Source organism: Callorhinchus milii, unplaced genomic scaffold (assembly GCF_018977255.1).
Source record: "Callorhinchus milii isolate IMCB2004 unplaced genomic scaffold, IMCB_Cmil_1.0 Scaffold2, whole genome shotgun sequence".
Lineage (NCBI taxonomy): Eukaryota > Metazoa > Chordata > Chondrichthyes > Chimaeriformes > Callorhinchidae > Callorhinchus > Callorhinchus milii.
Window position 1 is genome coordinate 96079135 of NW_024704743.1, and position 25918 is coordinate 96105052.

General features: G+C 40.5%; 1 protein-coding gene across 4 annotated transcripts in view; it reads left to right on the forward strand.

The window, feature by feature from the left end:
- Positions 1–25496, forward strand: part of esrp1 (epithelial splicing regulatory protein 1) — a 39389-nt gene extending 13893 nt beyond the window's left edge. Inside the window, exons 11-16 of one of the 4 annotated variants that reach the window (XM_007887920.2) lie at positions 3754–3972; positions 6163–6361; positions 11670–11844; positions 16229–16379; positions 22447–22568; positions 23388–23447. In XM_007887920.2, coding sequence (XP_007886111.1) covers positions 3754–3972; positions 6163–6361; positions 11670–11844; positions 16229–16379; positions 22447–22530 — 828 coding nt within the window. In that variant the 3' untranslated portion in view covers positions 22531–22568; positions 23388–23447. Of the gene's footprint in view, positions 1–3753; positions 3973–6162; positions 6362–11669; positions 11845–16228; positions 16380–22446; positions 22569–23387 lie in introns of all 4 variants that reach the window. The other 3 variants (XM_007887921.2, XM_007887918.2, XM_007887919.2) reach the window with 3 other exon arrangements.
- Positions 25497–25918: the final 422 nt, after the last annotated feature.

Genomic DNA, 25918 nt, shown 5'->3' on the forward strand with positions numbered 1-25918 from the left:
AACAGTCGTAGATTGAAAATGACCAATTTATTATTGTTTTTGGTTTTGGAGGGATTATTATTAGGCGTGTGGAGTAAGGAAACTTGCCCAAGGTTTCACCCTGCCTGGAATTGAACTCAGGTCTCTCGCTTGCAAAGCGAGTGCTCTAACCACTGAGCTACAGGACTCCATAAAGACCAGTATGAGCCCTTGTGCAAGCCTGAAAACAACTATCCAATTTGAACTGAAATCATGGACAACAATACAATATTTTCTATCATTGAAACTTATTTAATCTAAATCATAATATCATCATTATTTATGTACAAATGACAAATGGCTAGGACATTAGGAGAAGCACCCTTCTCTTTTTGAATCATGCCATGGGATCTTTAACCTTCACTTGAATAGGCAGGTGGGATCTTGGTTTAACGTCTCATCCAAAAGACTTCAAAGGACTTCAAAATTCCCTCTTTACTTTCATTAAGTGTTTTTAAAATGTGTTCTTAACAGACTGTGATGTGTTTCTTAGAGTTGTCCTGCTATTAGGTCTCTATTTAACAGAATAAATGCTTCTGACATTTTCTATAATTAAAGAACATTAATTATTTCCAAACTACCTTTAATCTGGTAGTTTATGAGGTTTGGGCAATCCTCCTGACTTGAAAGGCGCTATACAAATATAATTTGTTGTTTTTGTTGTTGTTATGAGTTCACCCTACAGTGTATCTGAGTGAGTTTGATAATTTTGTACCAATTTTTGGTTAGTTATGTCCTGTTTGTGCTGTGGATTACAAATTCTTGTATGAAGTTGTGGAACAGTGGTTATTAATCACGAATACTTATAAAAGGGGAAACGTAATTATTGTATGTGTGAACATTTACAGCATCAGTGTGTTTGAAATGAATACATCAGGTAATGGATTAAGTAACATTGTATTGATGAAAGCAAACCAGGTCATGCCAGTGACGAATCATTTATGTGCAGTGGAAAACATAAAAAAAAACTTTGGAAAGCCACCGATCATGGAGGAAAATGGAAAATAATTAGTTAACAAGAATCCTATGAGGTATTTAAGAGATTAGAACTATGAAAGCAATTTGTAGCCTTGCAATATAAGTGGGAAAGAAGCCAGTGCCATAAAAGTTACAGATGCATATAAGACACGAGCCCCCAAATTGTTTATTTGTGTAAAGAGACTAATCATCCTGCATTTCACTCCTAAAATCTGTCCGTGACCCAGGCTGGAAAGGACAGTAATGTATAAAATTTGGTAAAATCGTGATTGGTCTTATCTGTGTCTGTCCTTCCGCTACACACACTCACATAGACACACACAAAGCCTGAAGGCATTTACTATTGAGGCTCACATTTGTCAAATGAACAAGGTGCTGGTCTTGCAAAGACAGAATTATTTTATTAATTTGAGAAACCTAAAGTGAAAGTCCAGTGTTCAAGGTGTGGGGTGCCAAACTTGAAAAGAGTACAATTAACAGAAAATACAATGTTCACCTTTGATAATTGCTGTTCCATTGGAATAAATACTAAGGATAACCTGAAATTATATTATAACTAAGGGTTATAAAACTATAACATAATATAGTTTATGTAACTACCCTGCCCTCCATGGCTCCTGATCACAACCTCTAGCTCGGGTCCAAATCCCTGACTGTCCTGCGCTGTAGTTTGTTGTTGTTGAAATCTATGGCTTTGGCAGAGATAAGGAAAGTGTGTCTGAGCTAGTATTATTACTGCGCCTTGGGACGTCCTCCTGACGTGAAAGGCGCTTTATAAATGGAATCTTGTTGTTGTTGTTGTACTGATCAATCGTGCTGTAAAGCTGTGCAAGAAATTTGTCTTAAGATTATTATTGAAGAGATTGAAGTCCAAAATACAAGTTAGGTTTACAGACCAGGGGCAATCCAAGTTCATATATACTTTGGTTATATAACACTCTTTGTTATATAATTAACCATTGAAACAAAGTGCTGAATCACCTCCTTTTCATCAATAGTCAATTACATAAATTAGTACACCATTATGTGTTCAAACATGATTACTCCATGGGCTATTAACCCAACCCACAATTCAGATCCATTATGTAAAGAAGAAAAGTAACTACCCAGTACAGAACTTGTCCAACTAGGATTGTCTTACCCTTGAAGGTTTTAGCTTCTGGATTGAGAATGTTTTACATTCAATAACCCAAGTTGACACATAGCTATTTAGGTGGAGTAGCAGACATCTTGCAATACCTGGGGAATCATGTGCCAGTGACTTCAGGAAAGCAGGGGAGAAAATTGGGGGAAGGTTTATGTAAATCTAAAACTATTAGGCTTATCTTAATTTGCCCTAGTTAGTAATTGAAGTTTGTCTGTTTTTTGACTGGAGATGAGTAACTTTGGTGAAAGCCTAAGGCTTGGTTCTCAGGATTTTGCAGGAATCAATGGCAATGACCGTAGACAGCACATTTAAAAAGGGTTGCACGTACTATTTATATCTCAGGTTTTAGATAGCATTGTAAAACAAAAAAAACACTGGTTTATTCTAAAGAGAAATCCGACCACAATATAATTTTTCCTTATATAGCATCTTTTCATGTTGGAGGACGTCCCAAAGCGCTTGACAATTCTGGGCGAGGAAGGTGAGCGGGGAGGAGGGGATTGGTCAATATAGGGTTCAAGACTGCATCATTGTACTTACATATCCAGAGTTGGAGCTATTGATGGAGGTAACTGTGTCCTTATGAAGTGGTTCCTCGCTGAGAGGTGTCGGAGGATGAGATTAGAGGGTATTCTTTAAACAGAGGGAGTAACACATGGACAGCAATACTCTGAAAGAGATTTTTTAATTTTGTTTAGAGCAATTCCACACTCTTGGCTTGTGACGCATGGTGTTGGAACACAGTGCCATATTGATTCAATCTCCTGTGTCGTTCTGTTCCGGATCTCAGCTGTACTGCTGTGGGTCAGTGCTGAGCTGATAGGAGTAGATCTACTCTAGCAAACTGCTACATGCCTGCCAATGCTGGGCTTTAAGTATTGTAGTGTTATCACCTTCGGTAACGAACACTGCCATAGTGGGGTTGGAACCATTTGCAGGAAGAGGGTCACCTCCCCCTCACTATTGCTGCACGTCCCCCAGTCACCCTTGCTGAAACTTACTTTATCTTACCCCATCCGCACTCTTTGCTCATGTTGTCTCTCTCTCTCTCTCACACACACAAACAACCTCAGTTATGTAATTCACAGTCAATAATACCTTAAACATAGATGTAATTCTCAGATTGGATTGTGTTAAGTTGTATTATTTGCAATGATGTCATATACCTTAAGAAGAAAGACACATTTGATCCAAGGGACACTGGACAATAGTCTATTATAAGACTGCTATATAAATGGTTTGTTTTCATTAGCATAAAAGGATAGGAAAGAAAACTCAACCATACATAAAATCTGGTGGTGTTTGTCCACTGTTAAAGTACTGACTAGGATTTTTTTGTGTTCCACATATTCAAAGAGATGAAACATAATTAAAACCTTTGATTACTTTAGTTACACAGTACTGGATATACGGTCCTATGAGTTGCTGAGACTGTTAAGGTTTCTTAGGTTTCAGCATTCCAAAGTTAGTTGTGCCTTAGCTGTGTTGGAGATCTGTTGCAATCATTCATTCTCATTTTATTTTATCCCTGTAAATGTAATGCCATGTTACTTAGATTAAGATCTTATTCTTTTTTATAAAAAAACAATTGTGCTTGAATTCCATCATAGGTTCTAAACAGGTACACCTCTGTGCCCCTCATTCCCATCGCCCCTGCCCCCATCATCCCTATGCTACCTCAACCATTTGTGTGTAAGACTAACATGCGAGACTGCATCCGTATGCGAGGGCTGCCTTACGCCGCCAACATTGAGGACATTTTGCACTTCCTGGGAGAGTTTACCTGTGACATCCGACCACATGGCGTTCATATGGTGTTAAATCAGCAGGTGAGCTTGTTTCAATGGTTCAAGTGAACAGAAGGAATCTTTACTGGTCTAAACGTTAAATAAAGTGGGACACTAGTTTGGAAATGCTACAAATTAAAATAATAGTCATTAGAAAGAAGGATGTTTGTGGTTAGAGTGAAGAGTCCATTTGTTTTTCAGTGACTTTGCAAGTACGGTACATCGTATTTGTATTACTGTAGCTGGTGAAACACAGTGAGTGTTTATGCTCAGTGTTTCTTGGGGAATTGCCACTGTTTTGACAGATTTGTCACCAATTGTAAGGAATAAACTGGGCTGCAGTCAGTGATAGTCACTTTGGAGACCTCTCTTTTCAGCACTCAATGGGGGTGGTATCAGGACTGGTAGGCAATCTAAATGCAGTTAGTATGAGCACCACTCCCCAAGGTCCATTCAATGCTCTGAATAATATTAAAAATAACTCTCATTGACAGAGCTCCTTTCATTCATTCAGGAGGAATCAGGATATACTGCAAAATATAATGACTGTGTGTTGGTAGGAAAACCTAGTAGACAATATACGCACAGCAACTGTAGCACAAACAGACGTAGAATGAATGACTAATCTTATCTGGGAGATGTGCAGAATATTTCCATCTTACTGAGCAAGCACAAAAGGCTTTGCACGTTCCAGCAAGCACTGGAAACACTCGTGAGAGTGGTTGCTGGCTTTCTGGACACTTGTGCACCCAGGTGCTACCCAGTATCATGTGACACATTACAAGGTGGGGATCTGACTTTTACAGACCCAAAGCACTGTATTTTAAAGGGTCTACCTGTACCTCTTGGAATGTGGTCAAAATACTGCACAAATAATTACTGCTTAAACTATTTCACAGGAAACTGGATAGATATCTAAAAAAGAGTAAATTACAGGATTGAGGAGAAGGCAGGTAAATGGGGCAGAAAGAATTGCTTTTTAAAAAGCCAGCGCAGACACGATGAACCAAATGGTCTTCTCCTATGTTGTAAATGTCTACAATTCTATCCCAGTTCACGTTTTCAATGTGTTTAAACACAGTATTATACAAGCAAGAAAACTTCAGGCTCATTCTTATTCAGTTTGACAATGCAGCCGGAACCTATCACAGATCCAGTACCATGTCGATAAGTGAACTGATATTATCGTTAACAATAGAAGCTATTATTCACATTATGCAAACAGCCTGTTATCATCTGTACTTCCTCTTTTTTAGCACCAAGTAGCTGATCCATTGGTTGATAATATTTTCATAAGAATATATTTCTAGTTCTTCCCCTTTTCTTGAAAAATATTTTTTTACATGGAATAATACAAATTGTCCTTGTGTTTGGTGCAGCACCTTTCACATCAGGAGAATAACTCAAAGCTTTTCACAGGATTTACTGTAAAATGTAAAGTGTGTAGGCAAATGAAGCTGCCAATTTGCACACAGCAATGTCCCACAAACAGCCATTACATTTTTGGTCAGCTGGGTGTCTGACAATGCAGAAACCCATGACTATGCTTAAGGGTATCCAAACCAGACTTGAGAGTTCCACATATGCATGCCATCTACACATGAAGTCATCGGACCGAGCATTCCTGATTTCACAGAAGTGTCTGGAATAGAATGTGCATTCTCTCCCTGGAGGGCCACACCCTGCCTTCACAATTCTGTGGAATATTAGGCACAAGTTGGGAAGAGCCAAGGTTCCTCAAGGCTTGGGAATCCCAGAGTATGCAATGGAGGCTAAAACCGAATAGGACAATATTGACAACACTGTCTGCCGAGCTTCCCACGATTAATCCAAGCTAGGACCACTCTACCTTTTAGGGCTTTGACTTGCAGGGTTAACAGGAGCTGAGTGGGAAGAATTCCAGCTCCCACTGACCAGTCTACTCCTCCACATCCAGCTGATAAGCAAACAGTGTCACGGAATGTTTAACATCCACCAGAACAGACATACACATCACCTACAAATACAGTCACGACACTTTACAATATATCCTGTGAAGCGCTATGAGAGAACCTTCCAATGGAAACCAATTGTATGGGTTATGATTATATAAACATTCATTTTTGTTCCTAATCAATTGTATTTAGTAAAGTGCTTTGAGATATTTATTTCACATGAAAGGCGCTATACAAGTGCAAGTTATCATTATGATGTACCTGCTGACGTTTGTTCCTACACAAATTGTCTTCTTAGGGCCGGCCGTCAGGTGATGCTTTTATCCAGATGAAGTCAACGGACCGAGCGTTCCTGACTTCACAGAGGTGTCACAAGAGAACGATGAAGGACCGATATGTTGAGGTGTTCCAGTGTTCAGCTGAGGAAATGAACTTTGTATTATTGGGTGGCACTTTAAATCGAAATGGCTTGTCCCCACCGCCATGTAAGTTACCATGTAAGTTTGCTTGGCTGCTGACGGTTCTTTCTGCTGCACGCTGGTAGGTGCTGGAGCTTTTAACTCTTATGTTCCTGGTTCTTTGTGATTCAGGAGGTTTGGTACCAATTCTGTCAATCTCAGGGTTTAATGGTTTTGATCATATTGGTTTTATTGTTCTTCATTTGTGGATGACTGTGTGTTAGTGAACATTTTGAAACTATAAGACGCTCCATGGTATTGGACTTTTTTCAACAACTTGAGTCAAGCGTGGGTTTAAAAAAATATGTGTTTTGCTGTTAACAAGCTGAAAGAAACTCATTAAGATTCTGGTAGTTCCATAATTCACATTAATAGCCAGATCTGTGAAAATATGTTTAATGTATGAGAATAAGATTGAGGCTCAATGAATACAAAACTGCTTTTTAATTGTTACTGGTGTCCTGGCCTCTATCACCATTTCCAGCAACCTGTTCCAGTCATTGATCACCTCGGGTTTAAAAAGACATCTTCCTGGTATCTGTGCTGAAACTGCCCTTTACCACTCTTGTTCTGCTGTTGCATCCTGAAATATTGATCTAGCATTGAGTATTAAAGGAGAGCAATGGTATTGCAACATGCAAGGCAAACTGTTAATCTTTATCTTAAATACAAAATCTAAAAACAAAAATTGAAATTTGTATTCTGCAGCTGTGAATACAAAGTCAGGACCAAATACTTTACTGCTATACCACCAGGTTACTCTCATATAGTTCGCTGAAGGTTACTTTATTCTGTGGTTTCCCAAAGATATCTGGCTAAGTAAATAGATTCTTAACTAAATTGATTTCAAATATTATTAGTGGGATTATTATTAGGGGGGATTTATAATTTTTTAAGTCTGATTTTCAAACAGTTGGAATAGTTTTAAATTTGCAAAGACCAGTGTCTTAATCCCATATGGCGTCCTTATAGTTTGATCTTTTTATATCTTTTATTTCTCATTGAGCTTATGCAAATATCACCTTTGAAAGTGCGGTCAGGCTTCTGATGTAATCAGTAATGTGGTGAGGGGTAGGCTGTGGGGCTGTTCGTGATGTAGGTTCAATGTATGTATTGTGTATTGCCGTGGGAGTTGGTCTAACTGTTGGAATTGCAGTATCCCTCACTGTGGGCACACACACCAGTGCTTCAGGAAGGTCACAAATTCAGATGTTGCTGGTTTTTGGAATTCACAAGATTTGTCAGATTTTTAAAAAAAACACTTTTGCTCTTGTTTATATGAGGCTGCTAGTCCTGGATTCTCAGTCACTAAATTCATTACGTTGGTAAAGATTTTATTCTGATTTGTTGATGTTTTGTGTCAAATATGGACAAATATCAGAATATCAACTAATTCCTGGCATTTCCCAAATATGTGTAAAATAGAAAAATAAATGACTGATTAGAACCAGCCACAGACCAGATCTGCTGCTTTGTTTGGTGTCATCTTTCCTTGGTTTACTAACTGAATGTGGACGCCAACAACTATTTGTTTTTAGGACCTGATGGCATTACTGGTCCAAAGCTTAAGGTTTAGAATCTGCTGACAAAATCTCCCAATTGTAAATCAACCTTCCTTTGCAATCTCAGAATTTAGTGGATAATAGGGTTGAAAAAATGCTTGTATGGAAGTGGCATCGTAACTGTCTGGAAAGGCACCTCAGGACGCAAAGAGCACCTCCACCAGGAAAGCCCAAGCACTCTGCATTGACTCAAAGGACCAGTTCAAATTTCATTGGTACTTGAGGACACCAAGTTGGTGTAACATATGGTGAGGGCACTCAGCGGGAGATGCACTTTATCTCCTGAGGCACTTTTACTTGTAAGTGGCACCAATTATGCTACCTACTCTATAATCAAGAAGCTTTTTCAGCTCCTTATATATCAGAACAAGGTCATTTATCAACTGAAAGTTAGTCTGAATCCTGATTCGTAAGTCGATTCAGTCTGTGGGTTTACAGCTGTAGAAGAATTACTAATTCATATTCAAATTGTCTTTAACTGGAAATATTAAGTGCACAATATTTAAAAATGTCCATTAAAAGATCAGTGTTTTCAGTGACCTGGTTCATGTTGTGTCCATCAGTAGGGAACTGTCTCTTTCAACAGATCAACATTTAAAAAGGAGTTTGGTGTGTTGCTGTCAAAATATACAGTTTTCTTCAGATTAACATCAACATTTAAGTAATATTCAGACTTGCCACCAACACTAGATTCAGCCAGAAGTGGACCAGTTGTGAGGACCAGTTGGTAGCACTCGTGCCTCTCTGAGTCTGAAGGCTGTGAACTAAAGTCCCACGTTTGGGCTTTGAGCTCATAGTCAAGGCTGACCCTTCACTGTGGTGCATCAGATGTGATATTAAACTGAGGTCTGGTCTGCCTGTTCAGATGGATGTTGAAGATCCTGTGATACTATTTGAAAAGGGAAGGGAGTTCAAATTCACTCTAGCGTGAATCCTGTAAAGTGCTTTGGGATATTTCGATAACGTGATAAGGCGTGATATCAAATGCAAGGATTGTTATTATTATTTCAATGATTTGGATTTATATGGTCACCAATCATAAGTCATTCTCCTCTTCCCCCAACATGAAACTAAAAATGACTGTCTGGATGTTCTTTCACACATGCACATTATTTCTCTTTTTCTAGTAATTCAATTCACCAGATTCAAACCTGGGAAAATGTGCAAATGTGGTCCTGGTCCTCTCCTTGTTCACCTTATTCTTAAACCTCCAACTTCTCCCTGTATTTCCGCCTCTGATTCCAGTACTGATGCTTTGATTTGCTTTCTTCCAATTGGTCTGTCCCATATTTCCCTTGAATCCACCTACTGTAATTTATACTGTTTATACTGTGTTTCCTCCCTTCCTTCCTCCCACTGAAAGAGTAAGCAAGACCTTTATTTATCTTTTCACCAATTATTTGAATCATGATTCAAGGATCACCACCTTTGAGTTCAAAATCGCAGTCCACAAAACATTGTAGCCTGGGTTTAAATTTGCTATCCTCAATAACTAGAAAGGAAAAAGTTCAGAGGGAATGGCAGTGATGACCCGTGGGACAAGACTGAAGCTGATCAAGTGCAGGGCTCCGTAATGCTGTAGCCACACACTACAATATAGTACTGTGTTTAGGTCTAATTTACAGCATCTAATGGGCTTCCTTAATAAGGAATTGCATTGTTCAATAGGAATTCTACTCAAGAAGCAGAATGCGTTGGTTATCAGAAAGAATCTCTGCACTTCTTGGATTCCTTTTTAAGGAATCACATTAAGAAAACGTGCAAATTAGACCCCAATGACTACTGCTAAGATCACTTTATGCTCGTTGTGCATGCACGCTATACACATATCACTGCTTGTGATTCATAATTCCTGAAGAAAATGTCCCATGTGCAGGAAGTGATGTTAGCGGAACTTCCTGCTCAAAGCTTCAGGACCTGGAACTCATACAGCCTGGGCTGACATTCCAAAGTGATGCTGTTGTGAGTTGGTCAGTTCCTGTTTTCTACTTGTGCAGTACATAGGAAATGATGTTGACAGAGACCTTATGACCTGGAAGTTGGCTAAAAATGGCTTAAAATGGCTGACTTAAGATGGTCAAGTTTCTGCTGATGTCATTTCCTGTTTGTTGCATATGTGGAAATCAGGAATTGGTCAGCTCCCAACCAATAATCCTCTAACATTCCCCCTGCCTTCCCAATAATTTATAGGACCAGATCTTTACCGGATAATCTTCTCAAGTAAACCTTCCCACCTGGAATTTCTTCTTGATCACTTCTACGCCCAGACCCCCCCCGCCCCCCCCTCCACCAGTAAAAAGAAAAAACACATGCCCTCCTTGGGTTGGCTGGTTTGGTCGGCCCTTCCCTGTTCTATTCTGAAGCACTGTTATATGTTGCCACGTTGGCAGGATTTCAACAGTGGATTGTTAACATTGCTGACAGGATCCTGAGGAAAATTGCTCAGGTCTTGTGGTTACATACTTTATTAAGAATCTGGTTTCTTCTGGACTTGCGCAAAACAATGTGATAAATTTCACAGGGTTGATTGGCTTGATGGAGCTTTGGTGGATGGTACATGGGAGCTGTTAAGTTTTAGAATGTGTTGTGTCTGTGGAGAACAGTACTTGGAACACACCTTATCTAAGGCCCACTATACACTGGGCACCATAGCCCTGAAAATGATTAATTAAGAACTGTGCTCTGGGTTCAGCTATTTGTATTTGGTCAGTCATCTGTGACCACTAAATAAGTCATCTAACTCTTTGAGAACTGAATTTGTATTAAGGGATTTAAAATACCTACACATATATTTAAAATACATTTGAAATACCTATACATATCTCAAATATGTACAATGAAGTGCAGTATCAGTGGGGTGTACAGAACCACAACACATTGTTTCATTCACTGTTTTGAAAACTGGTGTACTTTTCTGAAGATAAATGAGAATCAGAGGAATCCGTAGGACAGCAGAACATTTAGTAATTATAGTGTTTTCAAAATAAATACTAATAAACTACTTTTCTATGGGGATGTCATTGTTTGGTATTGAGCCACACATGCTGGAAAATTCTTGGTTCGTTGTCTGATTTCTGCTGAGTCAGCTGATCCTGGCTTGCGATGCAGTGATAGAGCATTACAATGAACTACATGGCCCAGCGTTGGGGGGAAAAGGAGAATTAACCAAGATTTCCACTGTGTGTGTGTGTGCGTGCTCGTGTGATCTTTCATTCTGCCTCTTTTTCTTTCTCTCTCTCTGACTCTTTGTCTCTGTTTCACACTCTGTGTCTCTCCCTCAGCATGGAAATTTGTCTCTCTCTCTTTGTTTCTCTCTCATGGCCTGGCATTGCGAAATGCACAGTCAAGGTACTCCATAATCCTGTGAAGTGTTTGAGTCTGTGGAGACGTAAATCTCCACATTCCCATCAAATACCCCTCCCATCACAGCATCAAGCTGCTTCTTAAATGAGTCCAGTTCTTACATTACCTATATTATCCTTCCTGCCAGCCTGTTCCAGTTGTTGATTACCCTCTTCATAAAGAAAACCTTCCTGGCATTTATTTTCAAATTGCCTTTTACAACTCTAAACCTATATCCTCTTGTTCTACTGTGCTGATGCATCCTAAAGTATTGATTTGGGTTTACAAAAGGAAGAGAAGAGATTTAGGGATAAGGAGGAAATGCACTTTAGTACTCAGTGTTAGATGTATTTAGGATGACATTTCTCAAGGAAATGGGTTACCTCTGTGCTTTTTTGCTGCACATCCCGAGCCCTGTGATATTTCTTTCTTCTCGTGTCTAGGTTTGTCGCCTCCAACCTATACCACGTTTCCAACTCAAACAGCCGTGATCTCAGCAGAAGCTGCAGCCCTCTATCAACAGCCCGTGCTCCTCAGTCCCCGCGCTCTCCAGCCGTCGACTGCGTACTACCCAACAAGTGCTCAGCTCTACATGAACTACTCTTCATATTACCCCAGGTAAGACATTGCTTCAGATGCTGGGGATGGGGTTTGGGGTAACAGCAAACAATCGGAGCTTCAGCACTTGCTTTCTACTCCTTTGGATATGTGCTGTCGGATGTTTTATGAAAAGCTATAAAACAGAAGGAAGCATCAGCTACCACAATGTCATGGATTGAGCAATCAGCTCCCCTCTCAACTCTCTACCCCCTTGTTGCTCCCTCCCTTCCCTCACCCTGACCATTTCCCCCCTGCTCGGGTCCAGCGCCTTGGGACGTCCTCCCGACGTGAAAGGCGCTCTATAAATGAAATCTTATTGTTGTTGTTGTTGTGTGTAAACCTGCTCACCCCCCTAGGCTGCCCAATAGTCTCTTATAAATAAGCTTTCGGATTTCAGAATTTAATCAGTAAAAATCGCTATCTGTCGGGTTGTTCAATTTTCTTCAAATTGAGGAAATTAATTCCCATCATAAAACTTTTTTTTACTTTATCATTTTTACTCTACACACATGGCCGATCAACGTCCAGATCATAAGGTCACCACAGACTTCGCTTCCTGAGCAGTGTGTATGCTGTGCACACGTTCTTTTGGGCAAAAGTAATGATAGAGCAGGAAGTAATGTCCGTGGCAACCTTACGACTCCGAGGGTAAACCAGTTTTCGTAGTCAACCTTAACTGAAAGTCTGAAAAAAAAGTGATGATTGATGTTATCTGTGGAAAATATTTTTAAAAAAATAAAAAGCAAACACCTGCATATAAATCAATCGTTCAATCAGAATCTCATCAAAGGAGGAGTCAGGACCATTAAAGTGAACTAATAATTCTCAGTGGCTTTAACCTCATTGTTCTTTTCCTCTCTGTTTCTGTTCTTTGCTGAGAACAGGTTGTGTTTGATCAGGGATTCCGTGTCACGTTAGCAAGGTAAACTGACTTGGAGGGGTTACTGAACCTGATCATGCAAGGGAACTGAATTAACATCACAAGAGGCTCAGAACCGATTGGGATGCTTAAAACAACAACAACTTGCATTTATATAGCACCCCTCATGCAGGGTAGTGTCCCAGAGCGCTTGACAGTGGTGGAAATCGGAGATCAAAACAAAGATCACTAGATATTTCCAGAAGTAACGCGATTAATGAATATGGAATGAAGACAAGAAATGAGATTGAAAAATCTGTCATAGCCTCCCCCTGTTCCAAAGATTTAAATTTTTTCTAAAATGCTGCTCATGCTGGAAACTGTGACATGAAAGAATTTTAGGTCTTTGACTCAGTACCGTCTGACAACTGAACCCGACACTGGACTGACCAGATCCAGCTCAACTAGACACTGAGCCACCAGGTCAGATCTGTCATTTTGAGCTGTGTGTGTTTGTTAATTGTGTGTGTGCTCTCTCAGTACCTCCTGAAAATCCCATTATTCCCTTTATTATGTCACCCACCTTTACTGTTCAAATGAAACTGTTACTAGTCAAACCAATGTGTTTCCTAAGAAAATGTATTTTGTTTACTGTTGAAATAATTCTGACTGCCTGACGAACAGCAACACTGTGAGGAAGAAAACAACCAGTTAATTTCTTCAGACTGACTCAATGAGCCTGTGGCCAAATCAACCAGTAATATTGTGACTACTATCTTAAGTTGCCATCTTAAAATTCATGAGCATGGAAAAGCAATAAAAAAGGGGGAAGGAGCAGTTAATAATTAACCCCAGCTAGGAATCCAACTATGTTAACTTTATGGAAATGTCAAGAACTTTTTGACCTATCCAACAGTAGCCATGGTTTATGAACAAGTGTTTACAAGGTCAGAAGCTCTTAGGCAGCAGTTGATCCTCCTTAGCTTCAAAATGCCATCAAGCAGACAGACAGACAAACCATCTGTACCTTGCTTTGGAAAATGGGCTGTTGCCTACATGCCAATGTGAATTGTGTCTCAATGTCAAAGGTAAGCAAAGTGGATTTGATGCACTAGTGGGTGGCACGGTGGTTTGAAGGTTGAGTACATTGTGCCAGCCTTTTCCTGTATGCCAGCCAGCTTCCAGATCTCAGGCGTGCTTCCATGGGGCAATGCCAAATTGAGACTGATATTTTCCTATCGGAAGACAGTCACCTGAGACAGTGGTGCCCTCCCCTACCCCCAGTCACCAGAAGTTTGAAGGGATATGGGTATAGGGCAGGACAGTGAGGTTAAGTGAACACCTTGCTCTGAGAGTCAATGCAGACTCGATGGACCGAAAGGCCTCCTTCTGTGCTCTAATTTTCTATGACTCCAACAATACTTTGGTTCTGAGGTGATACTCCCTACATATTGCAAAGCCTTCTCAAGGATCAGTGGGAGCAACAAGTCTCCTCTGTGCTAAATTGAAAATAAGTCTGATAAGAGAAGCTGCTTCTACAAGAAGACAGATATTTATGGCTGAAAGCAGCTGTAGCTGAAATGAATGAGTGTTTAATGTAAAGTAACAGTTTCCCAATCTTACTTCCTACTCAATCTGCCAAGATGCTTCCTGGAATGGTAGCCTATTGCAGTAATTGCCAAGATGTCGTATATTAGCACTGGTGATAAAAGCCTCAGAAAAGATGGAATCTGATAAGGACAATAACACTGCACAGAACCCCACCTGTTAATAACAACCAATTAAGGAACTGACTTGAATAATGTGGATGGGTTTCCACACCTCCCAACCCTTCACCTTTCCCTCCTCACCCCTTGGCTCTCACCTCAGCTGCCAATCTAGGACTGTTAAGCACCTTGGGCCATCCTCTGAAAGTCACTATACTTGTTGTATTGTAAATGTTTACACCACGAAAAAAAAGGTCTATGGAATTTGGTACATATATTAACAAAATGTGGCTCACATTTTTCCTCCAGTACTTTAGATTGAGCTCATTGATAAAGAATTGTATGGAACTCTAGCCTATAAATTGGTAGATTGAATGTTTGATTTGCAGTCAACGTTCAGTGGGTTAAATATGTATTTGTAAGATACTTGCAATATTGATACTTGAAAATCCACTCTTCTCTGGTAAAGAGTTTATGCTTGGTGTTTGGATTATTGGCGACATGATACACTGATATACTTACATGAGTTTATCTTTTGATTGTATTTTGGTTGCAGCCGCTGTCTCTACCTGACTGATTTGTAAGATTTGCCATTTATAAACAGCAAAACTCTAAAGTTCTGAAATTTCTCACGATCTTAGCCTTAACAACAAAACAAAATTACATTTGTAAAGTACCTTTCACGTTGCGACGTCAGGGATCAGGATTTTGAATTCTATCTTTTCTCTTTGACCGTGCCTTCAGCTCCCCTCTTGACTCTCTTCCCCCTCCTCGCTCCCTCCCTTCCCTCCCCTCACCCTGACCATTTCCCCCCTCCTTGCTCCCTCCCTTCCCTCACCCTGACCATTTCCCCCCTGCTCGGGTCATGACCCAACTGTGCAGCGCCTTGGGACGTCCTCCTGACGTGAAAGGCGCTTTATAAATGGAATCTTGTTGTTGTTGTTGTTGTTCTGAGGGATGGGGAGCCAGTGGAGCTGGGCAAGAGTTGGGTTGATAGGTCACGGAGCCAGTTGCGGGAGAGGACATGAGCTGCAGAGTTCTGGAAGATCTGCAGCTTATGGAGGGAATAGTTAAGGAGGTCGACAAGGAGGAAGTTTCCGTGGTCAAGCCTTGAGGTGACGAATGCGTGTATGAGGGTTTCAGCGGCCTGAGGGGTGAGGCAGTGGCAGAGTCAGACAATGTTGGCGAGGTGGGGGAAGGCAGAGTGGTATCTTGGAGTAGAAGGATGATTTGGCAGAGGCAATGGTGGAGCGGTACGTTTTGATGTGGCCCAGCAGATCTGCCAGTGGACCGTTAGGTCAGATGAGCTAGGTCCATTCGGCGGCCCGTACCTGACACTTGAGGGAGCAGAGGTGGCTGTTGTATCAGGGTGAGGTTCATGAGCAGGAGGCAGTTTGGGAGGTGACGGGGGACAAGGGCATCAAGAGTGGAGGGAGATTTTTTTCCTGGGAAGATAGGAGATGGAGGTGGGTTTGGTGGCATTGGAGAGAGGGATTGAGGAGTTAAAGGAGATGAAATGGTGATCGGAGATGGCTTTGACTTTGATTGTGATATCCGAGACACTGAGGCCCCGGGTAATCACCAGGTCAAGTGGGTGGTCATGAACGTGGGTGACAGAGTGGATGTGGAGGGAGACGCTGTGCAAGGAAAGTAGAGCGGATAAGTCCAAGGAGATAGAGCAGGAGGAAGTGAAGCGAAGGTTGAAGTAGCAAACCAATGAATGTTAAGATAATGGGTCTTAAGGGTAAGACGTTGGGAATTTGGAGCCTTGGTGGAGTTTTTACCAAGCTGTGCAGATATATCCTTGTTTCATCTTTATTTGCCTTTTTATTTCTAGCCCCCCTGGGTCTCCGACAAGCATCAGCTACTTCCCTGCATCGGCTGCTGCCTCCACTGTCCCTCCACAACTTGGCACCTTCGTCAGGATGCAAGGGCTCGCTTACAACACAGGAGTCAAGGAAATCCTTAATTTTTTCCAAGGCTATCAGGTCAGTAACTTCCTAAAACTGATCTAGAGCAGAGAGTGGTGGTGGGTGGAGGTGTGGGGGGAGGTGGAGAGAGGGCTGAGATGGTGATGCAAGAATAATTTTTTCCAGAGAAACCATTTGAACCAAAGAACTTATGACAGCAGGAAGCTATTTGATTTATTTGTGCCCAGGTGCAGCAATGTTTGCAGCCTGCATTGCTAATCGTATCTTAATGAAGTAATTCTGATGTTTCCAGGCTGACTTGGTTGAAGGAGATTGAACTTATAGACCAGAAAGGTCCCAGCTTCAGTTGCCAGTCTGTGCTATTAGCTAATGTCAACTGGAGCATAACTGGGCTATAGAGATTGAGTAGCCTGACAACACTTGACATTAAGGCTCATACATGAATAAATAGTCACTGGGGTGAGGTACGAGAAGGTGCCAGGGAACACTATCCCCGTAAAAAGGAAAAAAAAGAGTCGAAGGGTTTTCAGCCACGGAGGGGAGAGGAGAAAATTAACCAGAGAGAATATTTATAATGAGACGTTTTAAACAAAATCTGCCCTTTTCTTGGTAACTTTGTAAAAGATGATGTCTTGGCCTTAGGTTTTCCAACCATATACACAGTGGAGATGTCCACAGCCACTTCAGGTTTTTTTAAAAAAGTTGCTGTGTTCCTTAAATGTTCCTTAAATTAGGGCTGGCATAATGAACTGGTCGAGACCATAATCTTAATTATGAAATTGATTTCTGGGCTGGGAAGAGCATGACTTTCACCATTTGCCTAAACATCCAGCCCAGAAAATATATTAAAACCAAAAGAACTTATCTAACTTTCTAAGAGCCAAAATAATGGGAACAAACTTTGATCTTGTGCTTGGACCTGGAATTCCAAGATGGTGACAGATCAGTTTAAAAGTTGGAGCATATCTATAATTCCATCATTTGAGAAGGCTGACCAGTTTTACCCCGAAAATTGTGCTTCCTCTGGCAGAAATGAGACGGTTGGGGCCAAATATCTTCATTAACAGAAGAAAAAACAATTTTTGTGGAGAGTACAAGTGCAGGGTTACTGTCCCACTGAGGATCAGATTCAAAAAAGAATCCTTTTGTTGTTTCTGTGATCACACCCACCTCCGTTTGTAAATGGGATTAAATATCTTCCTCGACCTTTGCTGACTTCACCCCATTATTTTGTCAGAAAAACGTGCTTGTTGCATCTAATAAGATTAGATTGACAGCATGCCTTCACTGGTTCAGATGACTGGTTCCTAGTTGAACCTTGAACTATTTAACTTTTCTGTTGCAGATTTCACAGTAGGCAATTACCTTTAGGTATAAGACTGAAAACGTGTTTGCCAAAAGTTTGTATTGGGTTTGTATAGCAACAAACCCTCAATCACTCTAAAGAGCTCTGACCCTTTTATGTACATCTCTTTGTACTGGGGGCTCTTTAACTACTATTTGCAAAGGTGTCTCTCCAGTGCCTTTGGGAAAGCCAGGAGCAGTGACATGTTCAGCTGTGTGAGTAAGCTGATGTGTAGTGGAGGGAAGGGGTTCTTATTACACAGCATTTCTTGTATGCATTGGGAACAGTAAAAACTTGCCATTCACGACAGTGGTCGGATCAGCCTGTTCTGACCGAATCAGAAACGTGACCTCATGAATGAGTTTGTGATTTTGGTCACGTCAATTTCAAGTACATTTTTAAAAAAATTAGACCGAAATAAAAGTGTACTATGAAAAAGTAGAGTGAGTCACACTAATTACTAAGGTAAAGTGGTGCTGTATTCTATTATCACGCTATTCTGATAATTTTGCACCAAGCAGTTGGTTTACAGATTATCATAATACTTGTATTTGATATACAACGACAACTTGAATTTATATAGTGCCTTATCATCTTGGAAGGATGTCTCAAAGCAAAGTTTATATATGACTGCCAAGCACAGTTTATTGTATTTTAGTTCCTGAATAAGCTGTCATTCAGGAAATAAAGCACTGTTTATTCGTTTGAAGGTTTTTTGAACTCCCCTTCTCACCCTTTCCTCCCTCTTTTCAAGGCACATCTCAAAATGTACCTCCTTTGACCGTGCTTTTGGTCATCTTTCCCCTCCCCACCCCCTTAAGCCCCTACCCCTAGCCCATTCAGCACTGTGAAGAACTTTGAGACATCCTCCCGACATGAAAGTGTAAATTGTATTGCGTAAATTGTACTTTAAATATGTACAACTTTTTTTTTGTTTATTTGCTTCCTGGTTGGCTGTGCTTTCTAGTTTTAATTATTTCTCCACAGTCTGTGTAGTGGTACAAGTAAGTTATAACAACAATAATAATCCTTGAATTCATGTAGTCTAAACATCCCACAGGATTTTACTGTGAAGTCTAGTGACTGTGTATTTGTAGGTGAAGGTGACAGTCCCTCTTTCTGCCCAGTGCTGTGCTCGATAGATATCTGAGATTCGAAACTTGTGTTACTAGAGGTGAAAAGAGACCACATTACTTTACAGTGAAATCAAAAATTCTGCACATTACAGTGCAATGTGTTGCTTTAATTATTTATTGTTGCTAAATTGTGGAGATTATTGGAACGCGTCACAATTCAAAGAAATATCTCTTCTCATTTAGTATTCCAAGCAAACAGCTCACCAGCTATTCCAGGTCACATAGACCTGTTCTCTGTAATTCACTGCAATGGGGCATTGTGCCCTGCCTTTATATTTTCCCTAAGTGCCTTTCTGTTCTGCAAAGTGCTATTGTTTTTCAGAACGCTCTGCCATGTTCCAGAACAAATTGTTGGCTTCTGATAGCCATAAAAGTAGCTTTCCCCCAGAATAAATTGTTTTGATCAATCACTGCTTATACTTGAAATGTTTGTTTTTGGCCTTTTGGTTTGACTGTACATCGGTTGAGTTGTGGAGTGAGGAATGTTTATTGTAGAATTGGAGCCAATCATTGTACTTTGCCTCTGAAAGCGACTATTTAAGAACACTCACAGAAACAAAGAAGTAGAACAACAACAACAACAAAAAATTACACTTATAGAGCACCTTTCACGTCGGGAGGAAGTCCCAAAGTGCTGAATGGTCAGGTATCGGGGCCCAAGCATGGGGGAGGGGTGGTGTATGTAGGGGTGAGAGAAGGCAGAGAGGTGGGAGGGCACGGTCGAAGAGAAGGGTCTTGAGACCGGCCTAGAAGGAGGCAAGGGAAGAAGCGAGGCTGAAAGCACGGCCACCGATGGTAGGGCGGGTCAGGCGGGAGACATGGAGCAGGCTGGAGCCCGATGAACAGAGTGAGTGGGTCGGTAGGTAGGAGAGTCAGCACGTCAGAGAGGTAGGATGGAGCAAGGCCATGGAGTCAGAAGAGGGTGGGAGCAATGGGGTCACAGAGCCTGGTGCGGGAGAATACACGAGCTGCAGAGTTTTGGATGATCTGCAGCTTGTGAAGGGAAGATTTGGGAAGGCCGATGAGGAGGGAGTTCCCGTAATCAAACCTTGAGGTGACGAATGCGTGGGTGAGGGTTTCAACAGCCTGTGGGGTGAGGCAGTGGCAGAGTCTGGCAATGTTCAACAGAACAGAAGGAGACTGTTCAGCCCATCGTGCCTCCTGTTTTTCCAAGTTGTTCTTTATTATTAACCCCACTTTCCAGCTCTTATTAAAATTCTCTGCAATGTTATCCATCAGTGTAACATTAAAAGTCACCACTTGGGATCCTAATCCACCCCAAACCTTGATTCCCCTTCAGGCGAGGCAATACGGGAAAACTGAGATAATCCTCAGTTTTTAAAACATTCCACCTCCACCAGCAGTTAGTAAAGTCACCCACGCCTGTTGTTGAAATTACCTACTTACTCAGCAGGCTCTGGTGTGATGAAAGAGCATCTTGGCTGTAGTAGCCTGACTGGTAGAATCAGACAGGATTTTTGAGTGAACAAAACGCAAAATACTGCAGATGCTGCAAAAAAATCAACAAGATTTTTGAGTGGGCTTTCCCTTTATGTTTTCTGTATGGTTGAGTATGAGGTCATGGTATCGGGGGGTAGAAACAGAGTACAACTAGGCACCTTCCCCGTGGGAGAGTGGGTGAATCATAAGGAACCATTCTTACATAGATCCTGCAGCTGGCTCGAGAGCTGGCTGCACTTTGCCAAAATAGCACAATATGTTGTACAATGCTTGAGAAAGTAAGTTCTTTTCAAAATAAGTTGGCCGCCAAGGTAATATGCTGATATACTGTGCAGTTTAAAGAAGTTGAAAACTTATAGCAGAAGGTATTATTAACCTTAATTGTAGATATTTCAAACCAGCCAGGGGTTTCCAAATCTCAAATCTATCGATTCCATTATTTCTTTTAAACTCTGTTTCTTAACAACAGTGAGGTTGAGCCTAAAGCAAAGAGTTACCAAAAAGGTTAATTGTCAGCTCTTCAGTCCTCTGCAACTAGATTCAATACATGTGTGAGTTTTGAGAACTTGGGGAATGCTATATGTTCCATTTCACCAGTGCTGAAATCACTTCACCAAGAGGCTTATATTATTTATTAATATTATATATTATTAAGATAATTCTTAATAACATATAATATTCAGCCTCTCTGCCCCCACATTCTGGAACTTCATCCTACGGTCCCTTCGCCTCGCTTCCTCCCTTGCCTCCTTCAAGACTTGTCTCAAGACCCTCCTTTTCGATCATGCCTTCGGTCGCCCTCCCACCTCTCTGCCTTCCCTCACATCTACCCCACCCCTCCCCCATGTTCGGGTCCCAACACCTGACTGTTCAGCGCTTTGGGATGTCCTCTCGACGTGAAAGGCGCTCTATGAATGTAATTTTGTTGTTGTTGTTGTTGAGAACATCAGTGATCCCTCATTTGATATTGACTTGTGATTTTTCCCCCCATGTTGTGACATCCCGATTGTAAAACACTGGTAAGCTTCCCACCATGTCAGCTCCAAGTGAATGAAACACTGATCTACATATTCAACCAGTTTTATCTGGTTAAACTCCAGCAGTACCTTAAAGGACACACTGGGGTACTTGGCTCTTATCAATTTGCGCTGAATACTTTCCAGGATTAGGTTAACAAAATATCTTTCTCCAGGTGGAGAATGTGCACTCCATTTCAGATAAAGGGAAATTCCCATGCATATATGGAACTCAATCTGGATTGGATATCAGACTGGATCTTTAGCATGACGATGGGTTTATGTATGCGTTAGACACCCGGTTGACCCCATAAAAATGTATGTTAAATTATTTTTAAAAGGTAAAATAATTCAAACAAATCAAATGCTTAAAATGTAAATATGAAGTAATGGTGTAAAAATGAAATGACTCAGTCAATCAGTGTCATTACTGAGCTAAGTCCTCTGTATATATAAATTGCCTAGAGAAACATGGTGGGACTCAGTTTTCAAATCAGTGGTCTTGTAACTCACACAAATCAGGAGGGCCCCAGCTTTGATCTGTGCTCAATGAGCTGGGCTCAGCAAGTCGGCAGCATGAGATGCTACAATTGAATTAAATGCCCCTGGGCTTGGGAGGATAAAAATCCACCAGGTTCTAGCTCCTGCCCTTATAATCTAGTTTATTTTGCATAGCCATCCAGTGACCTGCTGGAAAAAATGTGTCCATATATGTTTAAAGATAAGATCAGGCTTGACTCTGATTCATCCCACTGTTTGGTTTTATACTTGAATACATGGGCAACGTACAAGAAGGTACCTGGCACCTGTGGAACTGTGTCCAGTTGTGCTAATGCCTTCAGGAGAGGAGGAAAAGGATAAAAAGATGATGAATGTGCTGTGACGTCTAACAGGTTGTATTCTTGGGCTTGTCTGATCTTTCAACTTGCCTAATTCTCACAGTTGCTTTGAAAATCATCTGGCATATAACTGCTGAGTTGTTACTCACAGCATTACTATTTGGGAATTAAGATATAATTTAAAGGTGAACTTACAAAACGTTAGCTTTGTGATGGAAGCGTATGAGTCCAGCCAGCAAACCATTGCAGTGATGCTTTTTATTTTATGAGAGAGTAACAGTGGTGCCTGTTTAATGGTTTTTTTGTGTATGTTCAACCTTGCACCAGTACCCAGCTGAGGATTGCCAAGGACTTGTGCTTGACCAGGCCAGGACATTGTTCACACATCCCAAAGAATGGGTCTGTATTTAAATGGCTCATGAGATAGACCTCTTGTAAACAGAAGGCAGGTAAGGAAGTGCTATAGTCGCTTCACTGGGTGACTATGCCCTGGTAAAGGTGCCTTCTTAAATTATCTGGTGTTGGGAAAACTTTTGATGGTGTTTGCGTGAACAAAGCATTACGGACTGGATCTCAGCTTGCAAGTTCATGTTGTGTGGGTTCAGGTGTTTGCAAATGCATTGCTACACTTCAAAACATGTGGCTGAGTATCTGCTTTAAAAAAATGAATTTTCTTTGATATTGCAAGCCACTCGTCACATGTTCTGTAAAGCTCCTAAATTATGCAGTACCAACTAAGAGAATATTAATTGCAAATTATTCTGTTTCACAGACAACATAACACCCTCATAAATTATCGATTCTTTCTCCTACTTTAAAACAAACATTGGATTCCACTTTCAATATCCTGAACCATATACTGGAGGCTTAATTTATTGAGAGCATATTATAAGATATACCTTAACCTTGGAGCTATGGACTATAAATTGCTTGAACTTCTATTCCTCCTCGCAGTTTTTGATGTTTGAACTCCCTGAGTTAGCCTTAGTCCTTTAGCACAATCCAAGCTGTTGCTTAACATGCAGATACTTATCCACATGGAAACCCAGGTACAGCAAGGTGCCTCCAAACAGAAAGGAGTTTATATGTGAGTTCCAATGCAGCAGCACACAGATACAGCCATAGCAAAATGAACCTTAAGGTGATGGGAGGTGTGAGCAATTGAATAAAGGAACCTTTCTGGTGCTGGGATCGTATCTATTGAATAAAGTATATTTTTGTGGAGATATCTCACTACTGCACTACTGTTTTATTTTTGCCTTCCACAGATTCCTCCTGAGTCTGTGCTGATCATGTGCAACTTATATGGACAGCCCAGTGGTGATGCTTTTGTCATGTTTCCATCATTGGATGTGGCCAAACAAGCGATCATACAGAAGAACCGCCAACACATTGGCAATTGCGATGTGAACCTTTACTTGTTGTGAAACATGATGTGCTGCTTAGAGTGGAAAGCACAGGTTGAAACCATACTTACACACAAATTAGAATACTGTAACAATGAATGAAGTTTTTTTTAAAGGTAAACCTTTCTAACTGCAGAATGATGCCATTTTTCACTAGCTCTTAGAAAATAAGAAAACCTAGATGTGTTAGCAGCAAGTAGCCATTTTATCTAATTAGTACAATCTATAATGTTCAACCTTTTACATGAATATTAAAAGTTAGATGTCAATATATGTTGTCTATATACAGCCACTTCCTGGTCAATCATTCCCTCTAACACAATCTATACAAGGCTCTTCCCTGCTTATCATTCCCTGCAACACAACATATACAAAGCACTTCACGGTCAAAACCTATACAAGGCTTTGCCCTGCCTATCATTCCTTGGAACACAACCCATACAAGGTTTTGCCCTGCCATTAGTTCCTGGATTACAATCGTACAAGGTTCTTCCTGCCAATTGTTTCCTGTAAAAACATAACCGATAGAAGGTTCGTCACTGCCAAATCATTGCTGTATTAGAACTTCCACAGGACTCTTCTGCCAATCATTCCCGTAATGTAACCTCCACAGTGTTCCTTGCTTGTTATAATTGATATGAGTCACTTGTGTCCGTGCAACTTGTTACTGCAATAGAAAACCAATGCATGTCAATCATTCCTGAAAAAACACTCCGGTAACATACAAGATTCTACCTACTAATTAGGTGTCAGCCTGGCCCAGTTGGTAGCACTCTCACTTCTGAGTCAGAAGGTTGTGGGTTCAAGTCTATGTTGGGACTTTGAACCCACAGATAGAACTGTATGTTGGATGAGCACTGCATTGTCGGGGTGTTATTCTTCAAATTAGACATTAAATCAAGGTGTTTGTTCAGGTGGACATTAGAGTCCTCAGTTGTAATCACAAGGGAGTTTCTCCTGGTGTCTTGGCTAACTATCCTCCAGATAAAAATGTTAACTCTGCAAAGCCCTTTGAGATGTTTTGATGTAATAAGGTGCCATTGTCAAGGATTACAATCACTGCTATAACACACTTACACAGAGCTCTACCTGCCAATCACTGGTGCAATCCATCTATCATGGTTCCTTTCCTTCACCAATGTTCGTGGATAAGTGTTCATTTTCCTGTTTGACATTCAGAGAATTGGACCTCAAGGCCCTGGCTCTAGCCTGGTTTTCTTTACCATGTATAATAGGTGCATCTGAGCATTGCATAAGAAAAATCACAAAAATATAAAATAAAAATATGTAAAGGATGTTTACAAACATAAGGTCAAGCCTATTCTACATGCTGCCGCTCCAAACCAAAAGAACAATATTGTGCAGATGATTAAAAGTGTTCTAGTGTGGTTTTGATATTTAGAGACCATAGTGGTCAACATTTTATCTACTGAAGCCTGACAGGAATACTGTTCCTATTTACTTCAATCTCTGGACATCAGTATAGTTGACTGGTCACTAAAATGGTGGTCAAACTGGGAAGGCTAAAGACATACAGTGGAATAAGTAGAATACAGAAAGTGTTAAATTAATTAAACTGAATTATTCTGTATCTGAAATGTTATCTTAAACTGTGTATTGCATGCTTAGATTGTAGATTCATAGAATTCTTGTTTTTGCTGTTAAATGCAGAATTTCTGTTCACATTATTGGAAGTCAGATATTTCCACTTTAGTGTATTTGATTGTGGCAGATAACTTGGATATAAATTTTACTAAGATTAATGTCAATAAGCACTAAAACGTAGAACGCCATTTTATTGGAAAGCAATAGCTCAAGGAGTGCAATACTTGAGATTGGTTCTCTGTATTAGAATATAATAATAATCCTCATTATTGTAATTCGCACATTTCAATTTTTTAAAGATAAATACTTAAATACTGTATATGCAAACAATTATATATTTACCAGTACATTTATATATTAAATTCATTGTTTAAATAAAATTCTGTAAGTATGTTTTCAATTTTTTTTCTGGTCATTATTTTGGGACCAGCCAAGTGAACTGCAATATTCTTTTCTGGGCCCGTACATTCCTCCATTCCTATTGGATCTGAAGTCAAATTAAATGTTTGGATTAGAGATGGGACTGATGGCAGGTGGTGAGTTAGCTAACTGACTGATTTGTGTGTGTTGCTGACACTTACTGTCCAAGATCCCACATGAAGAACGGTCACTTGGATATAGAACTATATCCTCTGTAGGCTGAGAATGCCTTCATGAGAGAAAAGAGAAGTAAATTAGTTAAAAACAAACAGGTACATTATGGAACATATAAATCAGTTTTATAATCAGATATCTGGTCCAGTAGTGCTTCGCAGTGGAAGTTAAAGGGTTGTTCCATAAATAATAAT